We start from the raw sequence: 22418 nt of genomic DNA on the forward strand, positions 1-22418 counted from the left end.
GAAGTAGATCTAGGTGCACAACATTGTCTAGAGCATCCAGTCAAACAAATCTAACTTCGGTTAGCGCCGATGCATCAAGATTTAAACGCCATAGTTCTAGACACTCAAGCACCACCAGCCTGTCATCCGCTAGCGCCATAGCAACTAAGGCAAGAGCAAAAGCAGAGGCAGCTTGTGCAATGGCTTCCTATGCAAAGCAGGAAGCTGAATTGATGAAAGAACAAGCAAAAAGTGAATCTGAAGCACTTAGAAGAGAAGCTGAATTGATGAAAGAACAAGCAAAAAGTGAATCTGAAGCACTTAGAAGAAAAGCTGAAGCACTTAGAAGAAAAGCTGAAGTGCAAGCATCTTTACACTTACTGCAACAGCAGAAAAACGCTGCAGCAGCCTTAGCCGAGGCAGAAGTTCTCACAAGGGCTGCTGAAGCTCAGTTCGCTGACATAGAAACCCAGATGTCACCCCTCAGCGCAAGCCAACGTACCCGTGAGTACATACAGTCACAAGCAACCATGTACACTGACCAGCAGTTCAATGACACACCAAGGCCATCATTGACTCCACCAGCAATAAGCAACTTTGATACTATGCAACACTGCAAGACTGAATCAGAACCTCAGGGTAGGAAGTCAAGTGGTCGCATGCTCAGAGACCAATCTGCCAACCTGACAAGAGTGCAAACGGATGCTGATGTACTCCCTCCTCAAGCAAATACAAGTCTGGATTATAGCAGAAAGACTTACAATAGAGGAGAACAAAGCAGACTTAGTCAAGTACCTCATCAGCCTTACCAGCCGCAGCCATACCCTGAGTTTACACCCAGGAAGTATTCACCAGATGCAGCAAGAGCTACAGAGGTAGCAAGATTCCTGATGCGCCGTGAGATAGTGAGCGCTGGTCTCATGAAATTCGACGACCGTCCAGAAAACTACTTGGCCTGGAAGTCATCTTTCCTAAGCGATACCCAAGACTTAGATCTGACAGACAGAGAAAAGCTTGATCTGCTCGTCAAATGGCTAGGACCAGAGTCCACTGAGCAAGCCCAAAGAATCAGATCAGTACATGTTCATGACGCAGCAGCAGGACTTGCAATGGTGTGGAGGAGACTAGAACACTGCTATGGGTCACCTGAAGTGATTGAAGATGCTCTTCTGAAGAGGATAGAAAACTATCCAAGAATGACAAAGAAAGACAATCAAAAGCTGAGAGGGTTTGGGGACCTACTCTTAGAAATAGAAGCCGCTAAGTCTAGTGGATATCTGCCAGGTCTCTCATACTTAGATACAGCACGTGGAGTTGATCCCATAATCGAGAAACTTCCTTTCAACTTGCAGGAAAGGTGGGTCACTCAAGCATCAAGATACAAGAAAGAACATCGAGTCGCATTTCCATCATTTGCCTTCCTTGCTGAATTCATCGTAGACCAAGCTGAAACACGCAATGATCCAAGCTTTGCTTTCCTGAACAAGAGAACTGCAAGCTCCCCAAAGGTAGAGCAAAAACATCCAACGCCTTACAAAGAACGCAGAGCAACAGTTTCTGTACGGAAGACAGAAGTCTCGTCTGAGTCTGCAGTCAATCAGGAAGACAACACAAGTAAGAAAGTTGAGGAGCCAGACAAAATATGTCTCATCCACAACAAGCCTCATCCACTAAGAAAATGTCGCAGTTTCAGAAGTAAGACGTTAGAAGAGCGCAAAGCTTACCTTAAAGACAATCACATTTGTTTCAGATGTTGCGCTTCAATTCAGCATCTTGCAAAAGACTGTACAAAAACAATAAAATGCACAGAGTGCAACAGTGACAAACACCTGTCAGCACTGCACCCAGGACCATCACCATGGAAACAAGAAGTTCCAGCAACTCAAGAAGATCATGGTGGGGAGCAAGGCGAGAGTACAACGCCAGCAGTAACCTCAAAGTGTACTGAGATCTGTACAGAGCAGGGCCGCCCCAGATCATGTTCCAAGATATGCTTAGTCAAGGTGTATCCTGCAGGCTTTAGAGAAAAAGCAATCAAGATGTACACAGTCTTGGATGAACAGAGTAACAGATCTCTGGCAAAAACAGAGTTCTTTGACCTCTTCGGTGACAAAGGAAGTCCAACTCCATACACCCTGAAGACTTGTTCTGGAGTTGTAGAGACAACAGGGAGAAGAGCAAACAACTACATCATTGAGTCATTAGATGGAAAGACAAAGGTGACTCTTCCTACCCTCATAGAATGTGATGAGATACCAGACGACAGGTCAGAGATCCCCACACCTGAAGTTGCTCGTCATCACCCCCATCTGGTGCGAATAGCAGACCAGATACCAGCACTAGATCCAGATGCTGCAATCATCCTTCTACTTGGGAGAGATATCCTCAAAGTGCACAAAGTCAGAGAACAGTACAATGGGCCACACAATGCACCATTTGGACAACGCCTTGATCTCGGATGGGTCATCGTTGGAGAAGTATGTCTAGACGGACTCCACAAACCAGAAAAGGTAAATGTCTACAGAACACATCTGTTACAGAATGGTCGTACATCTTGTCTTTGCCCATGTACCAACAGTCTACACATTAAAGAGAGACTTGTAAACCCAACACATCATCCGAGTATCCAGAGGTGCATGGAAGACTTCGCCTCAACTGGAGATACAGATGAACTGGGCTGTAAGGTGTTTGAAAGAACACGAGATGACGACAAGCTAGCACCCTCGGTGGAAGATACTCTCTTCCTTGAGATCATGGACAGAGAAGTCTTCAGAGACAAATCAGGCAGCTGGGTAGCCCCTCTACCCTTCCGGTCACCACGCCATCGCCTTCCTGACAACAAGGTACAAGCAGAGAAACGCTTCACCTCGTTGCAGCACATGCTACAAAGAAAGCCAAATATGAAGAAACACTTCCAAGCCTTCATGCAGAAGATCTTTGATAACGATCAAGCTGAAAGGGCACCACCACTACAAGAGAACCAAGAACACTGGTACTTACCAATATTTGGGGTGTACCATCCTCAGAAACCAGGCCAGAAACGCGTAGTATTTGACTCTAGTGCGAAGCACAAAGGCATCTCACTAAATGATGTCCTTCTCAGCGGACCTGACCTGAACAATACACTCCTTGGAGTACTCATCAGGTTCAGAAAAGAACTCATAGCAGTGACAGCAGACGTACAACAGATGTTCTACTGTTTCCTTGTTCGTGAAGATCACAGAGACTACTTAAGGTTCCTGTGGTATACAGACAACGACTTTAACAAAGAAATCACAGAGTACAGGATGAAGGTACATGTGTTTGGAAACAGCCCTTCTCCAGCTGTAGCTATCTACAACCTGAGACGAGCAGCACAGCAAGGTGAAAGACATGGTCAAGAAGCCACACAGTTCGTCATGAAGAACTTCTACGTAGATGATGGACTTGCTTCTTTCTCCAGCAACGAAGAAGCTATCAACGTCCTGAAAAGTACAAGAGAAATGTTGGCAGAATCCAACATAAGACTGAACAAGGTAGCTTCCAACAGCAACAGAGTCATGGAAGCATTTCCAATGGAAGACCGTGCTAAAGACCTCAAAGACTTGGATCTAGGAACAGAATCACCACCCTTGCAAAGAAGTCTTGGGATTAGTTGGGACCTGAAGACTGACAGTTTCACCTTCAGGGTCTCCAGAGAAGAGAAGCCATTCACAAAAAGAGGTGTCCTATCTACAGTCAACAGTCTTTACGACCCCCTGGGGTTCGTAGCACCCATCATCATGCAAGGTAAAGCTCTTTTGAGACAGATCACTACTGAGCAAGAACAAAGTGACTGGGACGTACCTCTACCTGAAGAGAAGAAAATGCAGTGGAAGTTGTGGAAAGACTCATTGTTAGAGCTTGAACAACTCAACATCCCTAGACCATACGTATCTGTTTCCTTGTCTGCTACAAAGAGAAGAGAAATATGCATATTCTCTGACGCCTCCACTATGGCTATCGCATATGTCGCCTACCTTAGGGTAATAGACACTGAGGGACAAAGTCATGTCGGGTTCCTCATGGGAAAATCTAAGCTGGCTCCCAGACCGGCTCACACTGTCCCACGTCTAGAACTTTGTGCTGCTGTCTTAGCTGTAGAGATGGCAGACATGATTACAACAGAACTGGACATCGAGATCCATGCAATGAACTTTTATACAGACAGCAAGATTGTGTTAGGATATATTCACAATGCTTCAAGAAGATTTTATACATACGTGGCCAACAGAGTGACACGTATCAGAAAGTCTACATGTCCAGAACAGTGGCATCACATCAGCACAGACAAGAACCCAGCTGATCATGGGACAAGACTGGTGCCAGCCGCTGCGCTCAAGCAAACTAACTGGTTTGTAGGTCCATCCTTTCTTCGTAAACCAGAAACCAAAGAAACTACTCAGGTAGAGACCTTTGAACTCATAGAACCAGATCAAGACAAAGAGGTAAGACCTCAAGTGACAGTTTGTAGGACTATAGTTACAAGAGAGTCTGGGCACTCATAGATTTGAAAGGTTTTCCAGCTGGAAGTCGCTGACCCGTGCAATCGGAAAACTTATCTGTCTAGCCAGATCCTCCTGCAGAGCTACCAATACTGATCAGCGTAGCAACGACCACCTTGAACAAGCCAAGGTCACGATCATCAGATGCGTCCAACAGGAAGTCTTTAAAGAAGAAATCCAAGGCCTTCTGAAAAAGGAAGAGATTTCTCAACACAATTCACTCAAGGACTTGTACGCCAAGCAATGGAAACAAGTTCAAAGTCTTGCGGACATTTTCTGGAAGAGGTGGAGACAGGAATACCTGGTGATCTTCCAGCCATGCAAGAAATGGCAAGATGACAAACCCAATTTACAAGTTGGAGACGTTGTCTTACTGAAAGACTCTCAGGCCCACAGGAACGAGTGGCCTATTGGACTCATTGTGGGGACTGATCCTAGTAGTGATGCTAGAGTTAGAAAGGTTGAAGTTAGGATTGTTAGACAGGGCATTCCCAAAGTGTATGCAAGGCCAATTTCTGAAGTAGTTTTACTTCTGTCCAAGGGTTAGTGGCATAACAAAAAAGTATGCCAGGTGGGGAGTGTGCTGCCTTCGCAATGTATTTTACATGCTTGGCACTCAGCAGGGTCTGTTCCTTTAAGACCCTCCATTTTCTTGAAGCCTAGAGGCGGGCCTTCTCTCTAAAGCATAGGGCTAGATCCGGCATGTCTCATTCATTCCAACTCCAGCCACCACAGTGACCAGATCCACAGGACTTCTTAAAGCTAATACAGACTGCAAATCTGATAAATACCAAAGCCTGTGAGTACGGAATTGTTAGTTAGCCTGTGTAGAGAGATGCTAGGCATTTGTAGATAGATAATGTGTTTTCAGTGTGTAGTAAGTGAGCACATGTTAGACCCTATCTATGTATTAGCTATGCATAATGTAAGGCACTTGAATAGCCATGCTTACATTTGTCTTTCATATGTTTGTTTTACAGTTTTACCGCACTTTCATTATATCTCAGTAAAGATTACATCAGTTAAGCAAACCAGCGTGTCTTTCCTTGAGATTCGGTATAAACTTGATGTGAAGCTGTGTCCACGAGACAGCGGAGACATTATACATATACTGTATACCCATACATATATACCCATACATACATTCACCCTTACATATACTGTATACCCATACACATATATACCCATACCCACATATATACCCATACCCACATATATACCCATACCCACATATATACCCATACATATATTCCTATATACCCATACACCTATACATATATACCCATACATATACTGTATACCCATACATGTATACCCATACATATACTGTATACCCATACATAATTACACCCATATATATATATATATATATATATACACCCACACATACATACCCACCCATATATATATATATATATACATATATACCCATACATATATACCAATACATACCTACACACATATATACCCATACCCACACACATATATACCCATACCCACACACATATATACCCATACCCACATATATACCCATACCCACATATATACCCATACCCACATATATACCCATACATATATACCCATACATATATACATATTTACCTATATACCCATACACCTATACATATATACCCATACATATACTGTATACCCATACATGTATACCCATACATATACTGTATACCTATACATGTATACCCATACATATACTGTATACTAGAGGTGCACCGAAATGGAAATTTCAGAACCGAAACGAAACCGGAAAAAAAAAAATGTCCGGCCGAAACCGATACCGAAACCGAAAATGACTTCTCCCCGTCTTCTGGTAGAATGCAGCACTCCGCTCATTAGATTAGATTCCCCCACATTAGATTGCCAGCTCCCCCACATTAGGTCAGGAGTTCCCCCACATTAATAGGCAGCTCCCCCACAATAGTAGGCAGCTCCCCCACAATAGTAGGTAGCTCCCCAACAATAGTAGGCAGCTCCCCCACATTAGGTCAGCATTTCCCCCACAATAGTAGGCAGCTCCCCCACATTAGGTCAGCATTTCCCCCACAATAGTAGGCAGGTTCCCCACAATAGCAGGCAGTTTCCCCACAATATTAGGCAGCTCCCCCAACAATATTAGGCAGCTCCCCCCACATTTGTAGGCAGCTCCCCCCCACATTAGGTAAGCAGTTCCCCCACAATAGTAGGCAGGTTCCCCACAATAGTAGGCAGTTCCCCCACAATATTAGGCAGCTCCCCACAACAATATTAGGCAGCTCCCCCCACATTTGTAGGCAGCTCCCCCCACATTTGTAGGCAGCTCCCCCCCCCCAATATTAGGCAGCCCCCCCCCAACAATATTAGGCAGCTCCCCCCAACAATATTAGAAAGCCCCCCCCCCAACAATATTAGGCAGCTCCCCCCATAATATTAGGCAGCTCCCCCCCACAATATTAGGCAGCTCCCCCCCCCACATTTGTAGGCAGCTCCCCCCCAACAATATTAGGCAGCTCCCTCCAACAATATTAGGCAGCTCCCCCCACATTTGTAGGCAGCTCCCCCCCAACAATATTAGGCAGCTCCCCCCACATTTGTAGGCAGCTGCCCCCCAACAATAGTAGGCAGGTTCCCCACAATATTAGGCAGCTCCCCCCCCATTTGTAGGCAGCTCCCCCCCACATTAGGTCAGCAGTCCCCCCACAATAGTAGGCAGGTTCCTTACAATAGTAGGCAGTTCCCCCACAATATTAGGCAGCTCCCCCCAACAATATTAGGCAGCTCCCCCCACATTTGTAGGCAGCCCCCAACCCACATTAGGTCAGCAGTTCCCCCACAATAGTAGGCAGGTTCCCCACAATAGTAGGCAGTTCCCCCACAATATTAGGCAGCTCCCCACAACAATATTAGACAGCTCCCCCCACATTTGTAGGCAGCTCCCCCCACATTTGTAGGCAGCTCCCCCCCCAATATTAGGCAGCTCCCCCCCCAACAATATTAGGCAGCTCCCCCCCAACAATATTAGGCAGCTCCCCCCCAACAATATTAGACAGCCCCCCCCCCAACAATATTAGGCAGCTCCCCCCACAATATTAGGCAGCTCCCCCCCACAATATTAGGCAGCTCCCCCCCACATTTGTAGGCAGCTCCCCCCAACAATATTAGGCAGCTCCCCCCAACAATATTAGGCAGCTCCCCCCACATTTGTAGGCAGCTCCCCCCCAACAATATTAGGCAGCTCCCCCCACATTTGTAGGCAGCTGCCCCCCAACAATAGTAGGCAGGTTCCCCACAATAGTAGGCAGCTGCCCCCCCACAATATTAGGCAGCTCCCCCCACATTTGTAGGCAGCTCCCCCCCACATTTGTAGGCAGCTCCCCCCCACATTAGGTCAGCAGTTCCCCCACAATAGTAGGCAGCTTCCACCCACTCCACAGACATACAGCTTCCAGCCATATACAGTGTATGGCTGGAGGCTGTATGTCTGTACTGCTGCCCCCACAGTGATCCGGTCACCGCTCCTCCGGCCCGGGGCCACATCTACTGCTATGGCCTATGGACCATAGCAGTAGGTGCCGGGACCGGAGGAGCGGTGACCGGAACACTGAAGAAGATGACGCGGTCACTTACCAGGCCCCGGCCAGCGCGCATTATCCTGCGACGATCCTGCGGTCCTCCTGCTTCTCTTTGGTTGTACGCACGGGACGTCAGTGACGTCCCGTGCGTACGACCATAGAGGCGGAGAAGCGAGGGACCGAAGGAGGATCGCAGGAGGACGCCGGGGAATGGTGAGTGACCGGCGGACATCCTTATGTCCCGAAAAGATTTGCCGGTCCGGGCATGCTGGGAGTTGTAGTTTCACAACAGCTGGAGGCCCCCTGGTTTTTAGTATACAGTATTAGGTTTTATATGCGCTGGCCGGCCCCCACCTGCAGCCACACACGGGAGCCGGCCCGGGCACATAAAAAGAAGTATTCCTATCCCGGAGAGCGCGCCCCCCCCCCCCCCAGATGTTGCGCACCGCCCACGAGTGCCTGTTTGCAACTTGTGCTGTGGGCGGGCAGGGGAGGTGGGTCATTATCGGCACATTTTTTGTTGTTTCGGCATTTCCCCGAAACAGCTATTTTCGGCCGATATGTATCGGCCGCCGATATACTGCATCCCTACTGTATACCCATACATAATTACACCCATACATATATATATGTATATATATATATATATATATATATATATATATACACACACCCATACATAAACCCATACCCATACACATATATACCCATACACCTATACATATATACCCATACATATACTGTATTCCCATACATAATTACACCCATAAATACATATATACACCCATACATACATATATACACATATACACATATACCCATACACATATACACCCATACACCTATACATATATACCCATACACCTATACATATACACCCATACACATATACACCCATACACATATACACCCATACACATATACATACACACCCATACACATATACATATACACCCATACCCATACCCATATACATATACACCCATACACATATACACATACACCCATACACATATACACCCATACACATTTACATATATACCCATACACCTATACATATATACCCATACATATACTGAATACCCATACATATATACCCATACATACCTACACCCGTACATATACTGTATACCCATACATAATTACACCCATACATATTAATATATATATATATATATATATATATATATACACACACACACCCATACATACATATATAAACCCATACACATATACATATACACCCATACACATATACACCCATACACATATACATATACACCCATACATATACACCCATACACATATACGTATACACCCATACATGTATACATATACACCCATACACCTATACATATATACCCATACATATACTGTATACCCATACATATATACCCATACATACCTACACCCATACATATACTGTATACCCATACATAATTACACCCATACATATTTATATATATATATATATATATACACCCATACATACATATATACACCCATACACATATACACCCATACACATATACATATATACCCATACACATATATACCCATACATATATACCCATACACATATACATATATACCCATACACATATATACCCATATACATATACACCCATACACATATACATATATACCCATACACATATACCCATACACATATACATATATACCCATGCATATATACCCATACATCTATACATATATACCATACATATACTGTATACCCATACATATACTGTATACCCATACATTATATATATATATATATATATATATATATATATATATATATAAATATGTATGGGTGTAATTATGTATGGGTATACAGTATATGTATTGGTATACAGTATGTATGGGTATATATGTATGGGTATACAGTATATGTATGGGTATATATGTTTAGGTGTATGGGTATATATGTATGGGTATATATGCATGGGTATATATGTATATGTGTATGGGTATATATGTATATGTGTATGGGTATATATGTATATGTGTATGGGTGTATGTGTGTATGTAAATGTGTATGGGTGTATATGTAAATGTGTATGGGTATATATGTATATGTGTATGGGTATATATGTGTATGGGTATATATGTGTATATATGTGTATGGGTATATATGTGTATGGGTATATGTATGGGTATATATGTATCGGTATATATGTGTATGGGTATATATTTATATGTGTATGGGTGTATATATGTATGGGTGTATACATGTATGTATACATACATGTATGTATACACCCATACACATATACACCCATACATATATACACCCATACACATATACACCCATACACACCCATACACATATACACCCATACACATACACATATACATATACACCCATACACATACACACCCATGCACATATACACCCATACACATATACACCCATACACCTATACATATACACCCATACACCTATAAATATACACCCATACACCTATACATATATATCCATACATATATACCCATACATATACTGTATACCCATACATACCTACACCCATACATATACTGTATACCCATACATAATTACACCCATACATATTAATATATATATATATATATATATATATATATATATATACACACACCCATACATACATATATACACCCATACATACATATACACCCATACACACATACATATACACCCATACACACATACATATACATATATACCCATACACATATACATATATGTTTCAACTTGGTTTTTATTAAAGGATTTTAGAATGTAACAAAGGATAAACAAAATACAATAAATGGGATAATAATGCTGCAGACATGACATATAATGGACTCACAATAACCGCACTAATACTTAGTATAAATGACGTGTGGATCTGATGTCGCGGAAGGTCCGGACTGATCTCCAATATGAACACGGTAATAGGGAAGATCTAACCAGAAGAGTCCAGTGGGTGGGGGAATATAATGGTGTATACATGTCCATATACACGATGATCTGTGAGATCCTGGGTTATGTAGGATTTGTCAGCAGTGTAAATAATGGGGTATAATAAGGGGTAATAACAATACCACCTAACTGTATAATAACAAAGAACACAATGTTCAGTATGAGACCTTCATGTTCTAGTAAACAATAGATATGGAGATTTAGTGCTACAATTATATTATAAACTATTATAGGAAACGCCACAAAATCAGAGTTGTTACTATTATTATACTCACTATTATTATTGATATGAATGGGAAGTAATATTCCGGATTCACCAGGTGCGTCCCCATCTCCAGTTTTGCTATATTTAAGCTCAGTGTGTGATGTCATATGTAATACACGTAACTGTCCCTGATCCAGTATCCAGGTATTATATTTTGGTCCAGCAGTGATGTCATGTGTGATGTCATATGTAATACACGTAACTGTCCCTGATCCATTATCCAGGTATTATATATTGGTCCAGCAGTGATGTCATGTGTGATGTCATATGTAAAACACGTAACTGTCCCTGATCCATTATCCAGGTCTTATATATTGGTCCGGCTGAGGCTTAGAGCAGAATTTACGTGGAACCATCACAGAAGTTATTGGCCAATTGAGGGAATTTTGTAAACCAGGATTTCCATTTGTGTCTCATCTTTTCCCCACACCCTTGTTGATTTGCCAGAGCCCATTCATATGACCCATTGGTGGAGACGTTATCGATGACTTCTTGGATGTCTGGGATATTTGGAGTTTTCCAGCGCCTCGTAATGAGGAGTCTGGATACATGAAATATGTGGCATATGGGGATTCGCTGGGGGAATGGAATATTCTCTATGTCAATAAATAACAGGGCCAACTCAGGGGTTATCTGTTATCACCTTGAGACTACGTTGTTTTGTCTCTCTGTTTAAAGTCAGTCATGTTGTTTGCATCTATATACACGTTTATCAGGTGTCAGGATGTGATTGTGGTACTTGTGACCGTCTGCAGGCATTCTCCATTGTATGCAATTTTTGCTGGGGACATCGCCCTTAGCAGCGGTTGACAAGTGCAGGGCCTCCACCCCAGCGAAGGTGCACAATTGCACTTGGGGTTGAGTTTCCTGCTATAGCCATGTCCATGCAAATATAAGCCGGCAAGCGTCTTTTAAGGCTTATACCAATGCACCCTTTTATCTTATTGGGTAGCATTGGGGGTTTCACCTGTGAGGCCTGCTATATATAAACCAGCAAGGGTGGGGCTTGTAGCCTGTCTCCCCCCTCCCATTGTATGTGTGCTGAGTTCACACTGGAGGCGACTGGGGAGCAGTCTGCAAGTTGGACCTTAGGCTGCTGTATATCTGGTTCCTGGTTCTATGCATCTGGCCAGGCAAAAAAGGTTGGTGGTTAGGTCCCGCATAACATGAGAAACCTTGGCGTGGTGTGCGGGCTCAGGTATGTCCTTCATATAAGGATATACTGGCTAATGTCTCATTTTTACATCAGTTTTGAGGATTAGCTAATATCATTGTATATATTTACCACAGGATTGAAACCCCACTTTTGTCCATAGGTGCGGGTCCTCTACCCCATTGTATGAGTGCACAATTGCACTTGGGGTTGAGCACCTGTTATCACCTTGAGACTACGTTGTTTTTTCCAACTCAGGGGTTAATGAGATCGGGGAGATCAATAAATCATTAATCAATGAATTTATATTTGACCAAATGTGCTTGAGCTTTGGGCAGCTCCATAGAATATGTTTGATGGATCCAATTCCACCGCAGTCCCTCCAGCAATCCATAGAAGCGAAAGGATACATTGTAGATAGACGGAGCGGCGTATAATGCCATCTCATTAACACTTTAGCATACGATTCCCAGTGGGAAGCACATCGGGTAGACTTCTTAGCCAAGAAGAACGCTTTCTCCCATCTCATGGAATTCAACGTTAATTTGAGATCGTTCTCCCACTTTCCTAGATGGGAGAATTTTGCCTCATTATATCCGTTTTCATTAAAGAATTTATAGGACCACGCTAAACCTTTCTCTAGGTATGAGTGCGGATTGTGTAGGGTGTCTGCTAGGAATTGGGGGAGGTTGACATCTTTATGGGATAAGTTTTTAATGGATTTCTGTATTATTTGGAATGTAGCTTCCTCTATATCTGGGAGGCCATAGCGGAGCTGTAATTCATGGAAGGAAAGAAGACGGTCCCCTTCAAAAAGATCTGAGACATATTTTATTTGCTTATCTGACCAGGTGGAGACGTCCTGCAAGGAGGTGTATAGGACGAGGGAGGAGAGGGGAATATTACATTGGGAACCAGAATGGGGATTTCTCTCTGACTTGCTGTAATCTGCCCACAGTTTTAGCATTGCTTTGACTGGTGGTAGAACAGTAAATCTTTTAATAGGAAGCAGTTTTCCTGCGACTAGTAATACATTTGACCAATTGTCTACATTTAGCGTCTCTTTCTCTACACGTTGCCAACCAATGTTGCCACGTTCTGGTATTAACCAGGCTTTGGTTTGGGATAATATGGTGGACTTCCAGTAAGCCTCTATATTTGGCAAACCAAATCCTCCATCTTTAATGGGGCCTAGAAAAATCTTTTGTGCGACTCTCGGAGGGGAACCCCCATATAAATTTCAGGAGTTGTTTCTGCAGAGCATTGAATATATATTTGGGAGTTGGGATAGGTAGGGCTCTGAACCTATACAAGATTTTCGGTAAGATAAACATCTTATATAAAGTCAACTTACTCAGCCAGCCTGTCTCATTCTTACTTATATCATCTAATTCTTTACCCAGGGATGTTATTAAGTTGGGGTAATTACTTTTAATAAGATTTCTTGGATTATTAGTGATTTGGATACCTAAGTAGGTTACATAGTTACATAGTTACATAGTTACATAGTTAGTACGGTCGAAAAAAGACATATGTCCATCAAGTTCAACCAGGGAATTAAGGGGTAGGGGTGTGGCGCGATATTGGGGAAGGGATGAGATTTTATATTTCTTCATAAGCATTAATCTTATTTTGTTCCAGGAATGTATCTAATCCTGTTTTAAAGCTGTTAATTGTTCCTGCTGTGACCAGTTCCTGAGGTAGACCGTTCCATAAATTCACAGTCCTCACGGTAAAGAAGGCATGTCGCCCCTTGAGACTAAACTTTTTTTTCTCCAGACGGAGGGAGTGCCCCCTCGTCCTTTGGGGGGGTTTAACCTGGAACAGTTTTTCTCCATATTTTTTGTATGGGCCATTAATATACTTATATACGTTTATCATATCCCCCCTTAAACGTCTCTTCTCAAGACTAAACAATTGTAACTCCTTTAATCGCTCCTCATAGCTAAGATGTTCCATGCCCCATATTAGTTTAGTCGCGCGTCTCTGCACCCTTTCCAACTCCGCAGTGTCCCTTTTATGGACAGGTGACCAAAACTGAACAGCATATTCCAGGTGAGGCCGTACCAATGCTTTATAAAGGGGGAGTATTATGTCCCTGTCCCTTGAGTCCATGCCTCTTTTGATACATGACAATATCCTGCCGGCTTTGGAAGCAGCAGCCTGACATTGCATGCTATTCTGTAGTCTGTGATCTACAAGTACACCCAGATCCTTCTCTACCAGTGACTCTGCCAGTTTAATCCCCCCTAAGACATACGATGCATGCAGGTTATTAGTACCCAGATGCATAACTTTACATTTATCCACATTGAACCTCATTTGCCAAGTGGATGCCCAGACACTTAGTCTATCCAAGTCATCTTGTAACTTAATGATTCTTCTGCCCATTTGTAAGGAAATTTTTGACCAATGATGTCCTTCTCCTCCCTTGACATATGTATACTCAATAAATAACATTTCTTCTCATTTAATTTATAATAGGAGACTTTACCGAAGTCATCCAGAAGTTTTTGAGTTGTCAGGAGTGAGGAGAGTGGGTCTGATAGAAGAAGAATGACATCATCAGCGTAGAGGCTGATTTTATTTTCACTGATTGAATGATCAATTCCTTTAATGCTGGGGGATTTGCGAATTAGAGAGGCGAAGGGCTCCATCACTAAAGAGAAAACTCCTTCTCTGCATTTAGTGACAAGAGCAGAGAAGGCGTCCGTTTATGATCTGCTAGAGCCACTAGGTCTATTACTCGTCTGGTGCCATCATAGGTTTGACGGCCTTTAGTAAACCCAACCTGGTCCTCACCAATGATGAAAACGGTTGGCTATAAGCCTTGCATACAGTTTTGATATCTTCATTTAATAATGATATTGGTCGTAGGGCTGAGGGCCAGGTGGGGCTTTTACCAGGTTTGGGTAATGTGACAACATGCGCTGACAGCATCTCTATCGGAAACTTACCAGACCTCATAGTCTCATTAAAAACCTTTTCCAATAGAGGCACCAGGGTATCTGCAAAGGTTTTATAATAGAAAGTAGAATAACCGTCCGGGCCAGGGGATTTATGGAGTTTGGCTTGTCCGATTCCTGTATGAATTTCTTCTGAGGAGAACGGCCGTGATAAGAAGCTATGGAATTTGTCAGGAATTTGAGGGAGATCACATCGGTCTAGGAAGCTGTTAATTTCTTCTAGGTCTGGCTGATGAGTATTGGGGTCTTTATTCAGATTATATAAGTCATAATAATATTTACTGAATTCATCAGCAATTTCTTGGGGGTGATAAATTTTGTTTTTTGTGGAGGGATTTTCTAGGTGACTTAATCTAGTTTTAATTCGCATTTTATTTATTCTGTTTGCCATTAATTTTGATGATTTATTGAAATCATTATAATAGAGTATTTTAAGTCTCCTCATTCTTTTATCGAATCTTGAAACTAATAATTGGCGTAGATGTAGTTTAATCTGTCTAAGTTCAGTCTCTACTTGTTGGGAGGGGTTCTGTTTATGAGATGCTTCTATTTGGGATAATTTGGTTAGAGTTTGGTTTATTTCAGCCTCATGTAGTCTTTTTTGTTTTGAGGTGGCCTGAATGATGAGTCCCCTGATATACGCCTTACTTGAGTTCCACAAGAGGAATTGATCATCAGTTGAAGGAGAATTTATGGCTATAAATTCTGTAAATTTTTCCTTTATGAGCTTTACAGTTTGTGGGTTGCCCAACACAAAATCATTACATTTCTAGATGTAGGTATTGCTAGGGTGGTTGTCACGATGCCGGCTGGCAGGTAGTGGATCCTCTGTGCCAGAGAGGGATTGGCGTGGACCGTGCTAGAGGATCGGTTCTAAGTCACTACTGGTTTTCACCAGAGCCCGCCGCAAAGCGGGATGGTCTTGCTGCGGCGGTAGTGACCAGGTCGTATCCCCTAGCAACGGCTCAACCTCTCTGGCTGCTGAAGATAGGCGCGGTACAAGGGAGTAGACAGAAGCAAGGTCGGACGTAGCAGAAGGTCGGGGCAGGCAGCAAGGATCGTAGTCAGGGGCAACGGCAGGAGGTCTGGAACACAGGCTAGGAACACACAAGGAAACGCTTTCACTGGCACGATGGCAACAAGATCCGGCGAGGGAGTGAAGGGGAAGTGAGGTGATATAGGGAAGTGCACAGGTGTAAACACTAATTGGAACCACTGCGCCAATCAGCGGCGCAGTGGCCCTTTAAATCGCAAAGACCCGGCGCGCGCGCGCCCTAGGGAGCGGGGCCGCGCGCGCCGGGACAGAACTGACGGAGAGCGAGTCAGGTACGGGAGCCGGGGTGCGCATCGCGAGCGGGCGCTACCCGCATCGCGAATCGCATCCCGGCCAGAGGCGGTATCGCAGCGCCCCGGGTCCGTGGAACCGACCGGAGCGCTGCAGTGAGAGGAGTGTAGCGAGCGCTCCGGGGAGGAGCGGGGACCCGGAGCGCTCGGCGTAACAGTACCCCCCCCCTTGGGTCTCCCCCTCTTCTTGGAGCCTGAGAACCTGAGGACCAGACTTTTGTCCAGGATATTGTCCTCAGGTTCCCAGGACCTCTCTTCTGGACCACAACCCTCCCAATCCACTAAAAAGAAGGTTTTCCCTCTGACCTTTTTAGATGCTAAGATTTCTTTGACGGAGAAGATGTCCGAGGAGCCGGAGACAGGAGTGGGGGGAACAGATTTGGGAGAGAAACGGTTAATGATAAGTGGTTTAAGAAGAGAAACATGAAAGGCATTAGGAATACGAAGAGAAGGAGGAAGAAGAAGTTTGTAAGAGACAGGATTAATCTGGCGCAAAATCTTGAAAGGACCAAGATAGCGTGGTCCCAACTTATAGCTAGGGACACGGAAGCGGACATATTTAGCGGAGAGCCATACCTTGTCTCCAGGGGAAAAAATGGGAGGAGCTCTTCTTTTCTTATCCGCGAATCTCTTCATGCGTGAAGAAGCCTGTAAGAGAGAATTTTGGGTCTCTCTCCATATGAAGGAAAGATCACGAGAAATTTCATCCACAGCGGGCAGACCAGAGGGCAAGGGGGTAGGGAGGGGGGGAAGAGGGTGACGGCCGTACACCACGAAAAACGGGGATTTGGAGGAAGATTCAGAGATTCTGAAATTATACGAGAATTCGGCCCAAGGTAGAAGATCTGCCCAGTCATCCTGGCGGGAGGAAACAAAATGTCGTAAATAGTCACCCAAGATCTGGTTAATTCTTTCTACTTGTCCATTGGATTGAGGATGGTATGCAGAAGAAAAATTTAATTTAATCTTGAGTTGTTTACAGAGAGCCCTCCAGAATTTAGACACAAATTGGACGCCTCTATCCGAGACGATCTGCGTAGGCAACCCGTGAAGACGAAAAATGTGTACAAAAAATTGTTTAGCCAACTGAGGCGCTGAAGGAAGACCAGGAAGAGGGATGAAATGTGCCATTTTGGAGAATCGATCAACGACCACCCAAATAACAGTGTTGCCATGGGATGGGGGTAAGTCAGTAATAAAATCCATACCAATCAGAGACCAAGGTTGTTCGGGGACAGGCAGAGGAAGAAGAAAACCAGCGGGCTTCTGGCGAGGAGTCTTATCCCGGGCACAGATAGTACAGGCTCGCACAAAGTCCACCACATCAGTCTCTAGAGTCGGCCACCAATAGAAGCGAGAGATGAGTTGCACAGATTTCTTGATGCCCGCATGACCTGCGAGATGGGAGGAGTGACCCCATTTGAGGATTCCGAGGCGTTGGCGTGGAGAAACAAAGGTCTTTCCTGGAGGAGTTTGCCTGATGGAGGCTGGAGAAGTGGAAATCAGGCAGTCAGGAGGAATGATGTGTTGAGGAGAGAGTTCAATTTCAGAAACATCTGAGGAACGAGAGAGAGCATCGGCCCTAATGTTCTTATCAGCAGGCCGAAAGTGAATTTCAAAATTAAATCGGGCAAAGAACAGAGACCACCTGGCCTGACGAGGATTCAGCCGTTGGGCAGACTGGAGGTAGGAGAGGTTCTTGTGATCGGTGTAAATAATAACTGGAAATCTTGATCCCTCCAGCAGATGCCTCCATTCCTCAAGTGCTAATTTAATGGCTAGAAGCTCTCGATCCCCGATGGAGTAGTTCCTCTCCGCCGGAGAGAAGGTCCTAGAAAAAAAACCACAAGTAACAGCATGCCCGGAAGAGTTTTTTTGTAGAAGGACAGCTCCAGCTCCCACTGAGGAGGCATCAACCTCCAATAGGAAGGGTTTAGATGGGTCAGGTCTGGAGAGCACGGGAGCCGAAGAAAAGGCAGACTTGAGTCGTTTAAAGGCGTCTTCCGCTAGAGGAGGCCAAGACTTGGGATCGGCATTTTTTTTGGTTAAAGCCACAATAGGAGCCACAATGGTAGAAAAATGTGGAATAAATTGCCTGTAATAATTGGCGAACCCCAAAAAACGTTGGATGGCACGGAGTCCGGAGGGGCGTGGCCAATCTAAGACGGCTGAGAGTTTATCTGGGTCCATTTGTAGTCCCTGGCCAGAGACCAAGTATCCTAAAAAAGGAAGAGATTGGCATTCAAACAGACATTTCTCAATTTTAGCATAGAGTTGATTGTCACGAAGTCTCTGAAGAACCATACGGACATGCTGGCGGTGTTCTTCTAGATTGGCCGAAAAAATTAGGATATCATCTAGATATACAACAACACAGGAGTATAACAGATCACGAAAAATTTCATTAACAAAGTCTTGGAAGACAGCAGGGGCGTTGCACAGGCCAAAGGGCATGACCAGATACTCAAAGAGTCCATCTCTGGTGTTAAATGCTGTTTTCCACTCATCCCCCTCTCTGATGCGGATGAGGTTATAGGCGCCTCTTAAGTCCAATTTAGTAAAGATGTGGGCACCTTGGAGGCGATCAAAGAGTTCAGAGATGAGGGGTAAGGGGTAGCGGTTCTTAACCGTGATTTTATTAAGACCGCGGTAGTCAATGCAAGGACGTAGGGAGCCATCTTTTTTGGACACAAAGAAAAATCCGGCTCCGGCAGGAGAGGAGGATTTACGGATAAAGCCCTTTTTTAGATTCTCCTGGACGTATTCAGACATGGCAAGAGTCTCTGGGGCAGAGAGAGGATAAATTCTGCCCCGGGGTGGAGTAGTGCCCGGGAGGAGGTCGATAGGACAATCATAAGGCCTGTGAGGAGGTAGAGTCTCCGCTTGTTTTTTGCAGAAAACATCCGCGAAGTCCATATAGGCCTTAGGGAGACCGGTTACTGGAGGAACCACAGAGTCACGGCAAGGGTTACTGGGAACCGGTTTTAGACAGTCCTTGGAACAAGAGGGCCCCCAACTCTTGATCTCCCCAGTGGACCAATCCAGGGTTGGGGAGTGAAGTTGAAGCCAGGGAAGTCCAAGGAGAATTTCCGAGGTGCAATTGGGGAGGACCAAAAGTTCAATCCTCTCGTGATGAGATCCGATGCTCATTAGAAGGGGCTCCGTGCGGAAACGTATGGAACAGTCCAATCTTTCATTGTTTATACAATTGATGTAAAGGGGTCTGGCGAGACTGGTCACTGGGATGTTGAACCTGTTGACGAGAGAGGCCAAAATAAAATTTCCTGCAGATCCAGAGTCCAAGAAGGCCACAGAAGAGAAGGAGAAGGCAGGGGCAGACATCCGCACAGGCACAGTAAGACGTGGAGAAGCAGAGTAGACATCAAGGATTGTTTCACCTTTGTGCGGAGTCAGCGTACGTCTTTCCAGGCGGGGAGGGCGGATAGAACAATCCCTCAGGAAGTGTTCGGTACTAGCACAGTACAGGCAGAGGTTCTCCATGCGGCGTCGTGTCCTCTCTTGAGGTGTCAGGCGAGACCGGTCGACCTGCATAGCCTCCACGGCGGGAGGCACAGGAACAGATTGCAGGGAACCAGAGGAGAGAGGAGCCGAGGAGAAGAAACGCCTCGTGCGAACAGAGTCCATATCTTGGCGGAGCTCCTGACGCCTTTCGGAAAAACGCATGTCAATGCGAGTGGCAAGGTGAATAAGTTCATGAAGATTAGCAGGCATTTCTCGTGCGGCCAGAACATCTTTAATGTTGCTGGATAGGCCTTTTTTAAAGGTCGCGCAGAGGGCCTCATTGTTCCAGGATAATTCAGAAGCAAGAGTACGGAATTGTACGGCATACTCGCCAACGGAAGAATTACCCTGGACCAGGTTCAACAGGGCAGTCTCAGCAGAGGAGGCTCGGGCAGGTTCCTCAAAGACACTTCGGATTTCCGAGAAGAAGGAGTGTACGGAGGCAGTGACGGGGTCATTGCGGTCCCAGAGCGGTGTGGCCCAAGACAGGGCTTTTCCAGACAGCAGGCTGACTACGAAAGCCACCTTAGACCTTTCAGTGGGGAACTGGTCCGACATCATCTCCAAGTGTAATGAACATTGGGAAAGAAAGCCACGGCAAAACTTTGAGTCCCCATCAAATTTATCCGGCAAGGATAGTCGTAGTCCAGAAGCGGCCACTCGCTGCGGAGGAGGTGCAGGAGCTGGCGGAGGAGATGATTGCTGGAGCTGTGGTAGTAACTGTTGTAGCATAACAGTCAGTTGAGACAGCTGTTGGCCTTGTTGCGCTATCTGTTGTGACTGCTGGGCGACCACCGTGGTGAGGTCAGCGACAACTGGCAGAGGAACTTCAGCGGGATCCATGGCCGGATCTACTGTCACGATGCCGGCTGGCAGGTAGTGGATCCTCTGTGCCAGAGAGGGATTGGCGTGGACCGTGCTAGAGGATCGGTTCTAAGTCACTACTGGTTTTCACCAGAGCCCGCCGCAAAGCGGGATGGTCTTGCTGCGGCGGTAGTGACCAGGTCGTATCCCCTAGCAACGGCTCAACCTCTCTGGCTGCTGAAGATAGGCGCGGTACAAGGGAGTAGACAGAAGCAAGGTCGGACGTAGCAGAAGGTCGGGGCAGGCAGCAAGGATCGTAGTCAGGGGCAACGGCAGGAGGTCTGGAACACAGGCTAGGAACACACAAGGAAACGCTTTCACTGGCACGATGGCAACAAGATCCGGCGAGGGAGTGAAGGGGAAGTGAGGTGATATAGGGAAGTGCACAGGTGTAAACACTAATTGGAACCACTGCGCCAATCAGCGGCGCAGTGGCCCTTTAAATCGCAAAGACCCGGCGCGCGCGCGCCCTAGGGAGCGGGGCCGCGCGCGCCGGGACAGAACTGACGGAGAGCGAGTCAGGTACGGGAGCCGGGGTGCGCATCGCGAGCGGGCGCTACCCGCATCGCGAATCGCATCCCGGCCAGAGGCGGTATCGCAGCGCCCCGGGTCCGTGGAACCGACCGGAGCGCTGCAGTGAGAGGAGTGTAGCGAGCGCTCCGGGGAGGAGCGGGGACCCGGAGCGCTCGGCGTAACAGTGGTTTGGAATATGAATTTTTAGAAAAATGGGGGCGTGGTCAGACCAAGTGATTTGAGATATTGAGCAGTCTTTGACATAATTCAAAGCGTCTTTTTTCAACAGAAAATAATCTATTCTAGTATAGATTTTATGTGCAGCTGAGTAAAATGTATAGTCTCTTTCGTTGGCGTGAGCGCACCTCCATATATCCAGGAATTCGTGTTGGGCAAACCATTGTTTTAGTTGAGTAGGTGGAGTGGAGCTCTGTGAGGCGGTATCCTCTGAGCGATCAGCAATCGCATTAAGATCCCCCACAACTATTAGCTTCCCCTCAGCTATACGGTTTATTTTTTTGATCAATTTGTTAAGGAAATTAACTTTTGAGCTGTTTGGGCCGTATGCTTTTACTATGGTGAACAACTGATTATTAATCTCACATACAATAATCAGATATCTCCCATTGATATCCCTTAGTATTTCTATTAGGTTGAAGGCGACAAAGTTTCTAACCGCTATTGCTACTCCGGCTGACTTCTTTTTTGAGTTGGCCAAAAATATGTTAAAGAAATTTTTGTTTAAAAAATTAGGATGATCGCCCTCCTTAAAATGTGTT

At 45.2% G+C, this 22418-nt stretch overlaps 1 protein-coding gene across 1 annotated transcript in view; it reads left to right on the forward strand.

Annotated features, from left to right (window-relative positions):
- The first annotated feature begins 208 nt into the window (after nt 1-208).
- The window catches only part of LOC130292037 (uncharacterized), a 77437-nt gene continuing 55227 nt past the window's right edge, over nt 209-22418 (forward strand). The window contains exon 1 of the mRNA XM_056541471.1: nt 209-5301. Coding sequence (XP_056397446.1) covers nt 213-4505 — 4293 coding nt within the window. The 5' untranslated portion in view covers nt 209-212 and the 3' untranslated portion in view covers nt 4506-5301. The remainder of the gene's footprint in view (nt 5302-22418) is intronic.

Source organism: Hyla sarda, chromosome 9, assembly GCF_029499605.1.
Source record: "Hyla sarda isolate aHylSar1 chromosome 9, aHylSar1.hap1, whole genome shotgun sequence".
NCBI classification, from domain to species: domain Eukaryota; kingdom Metazoa; phylum Chordata; class Amphibia; order Anura; family Hylidae; genus Hyla; species Hyla sarda.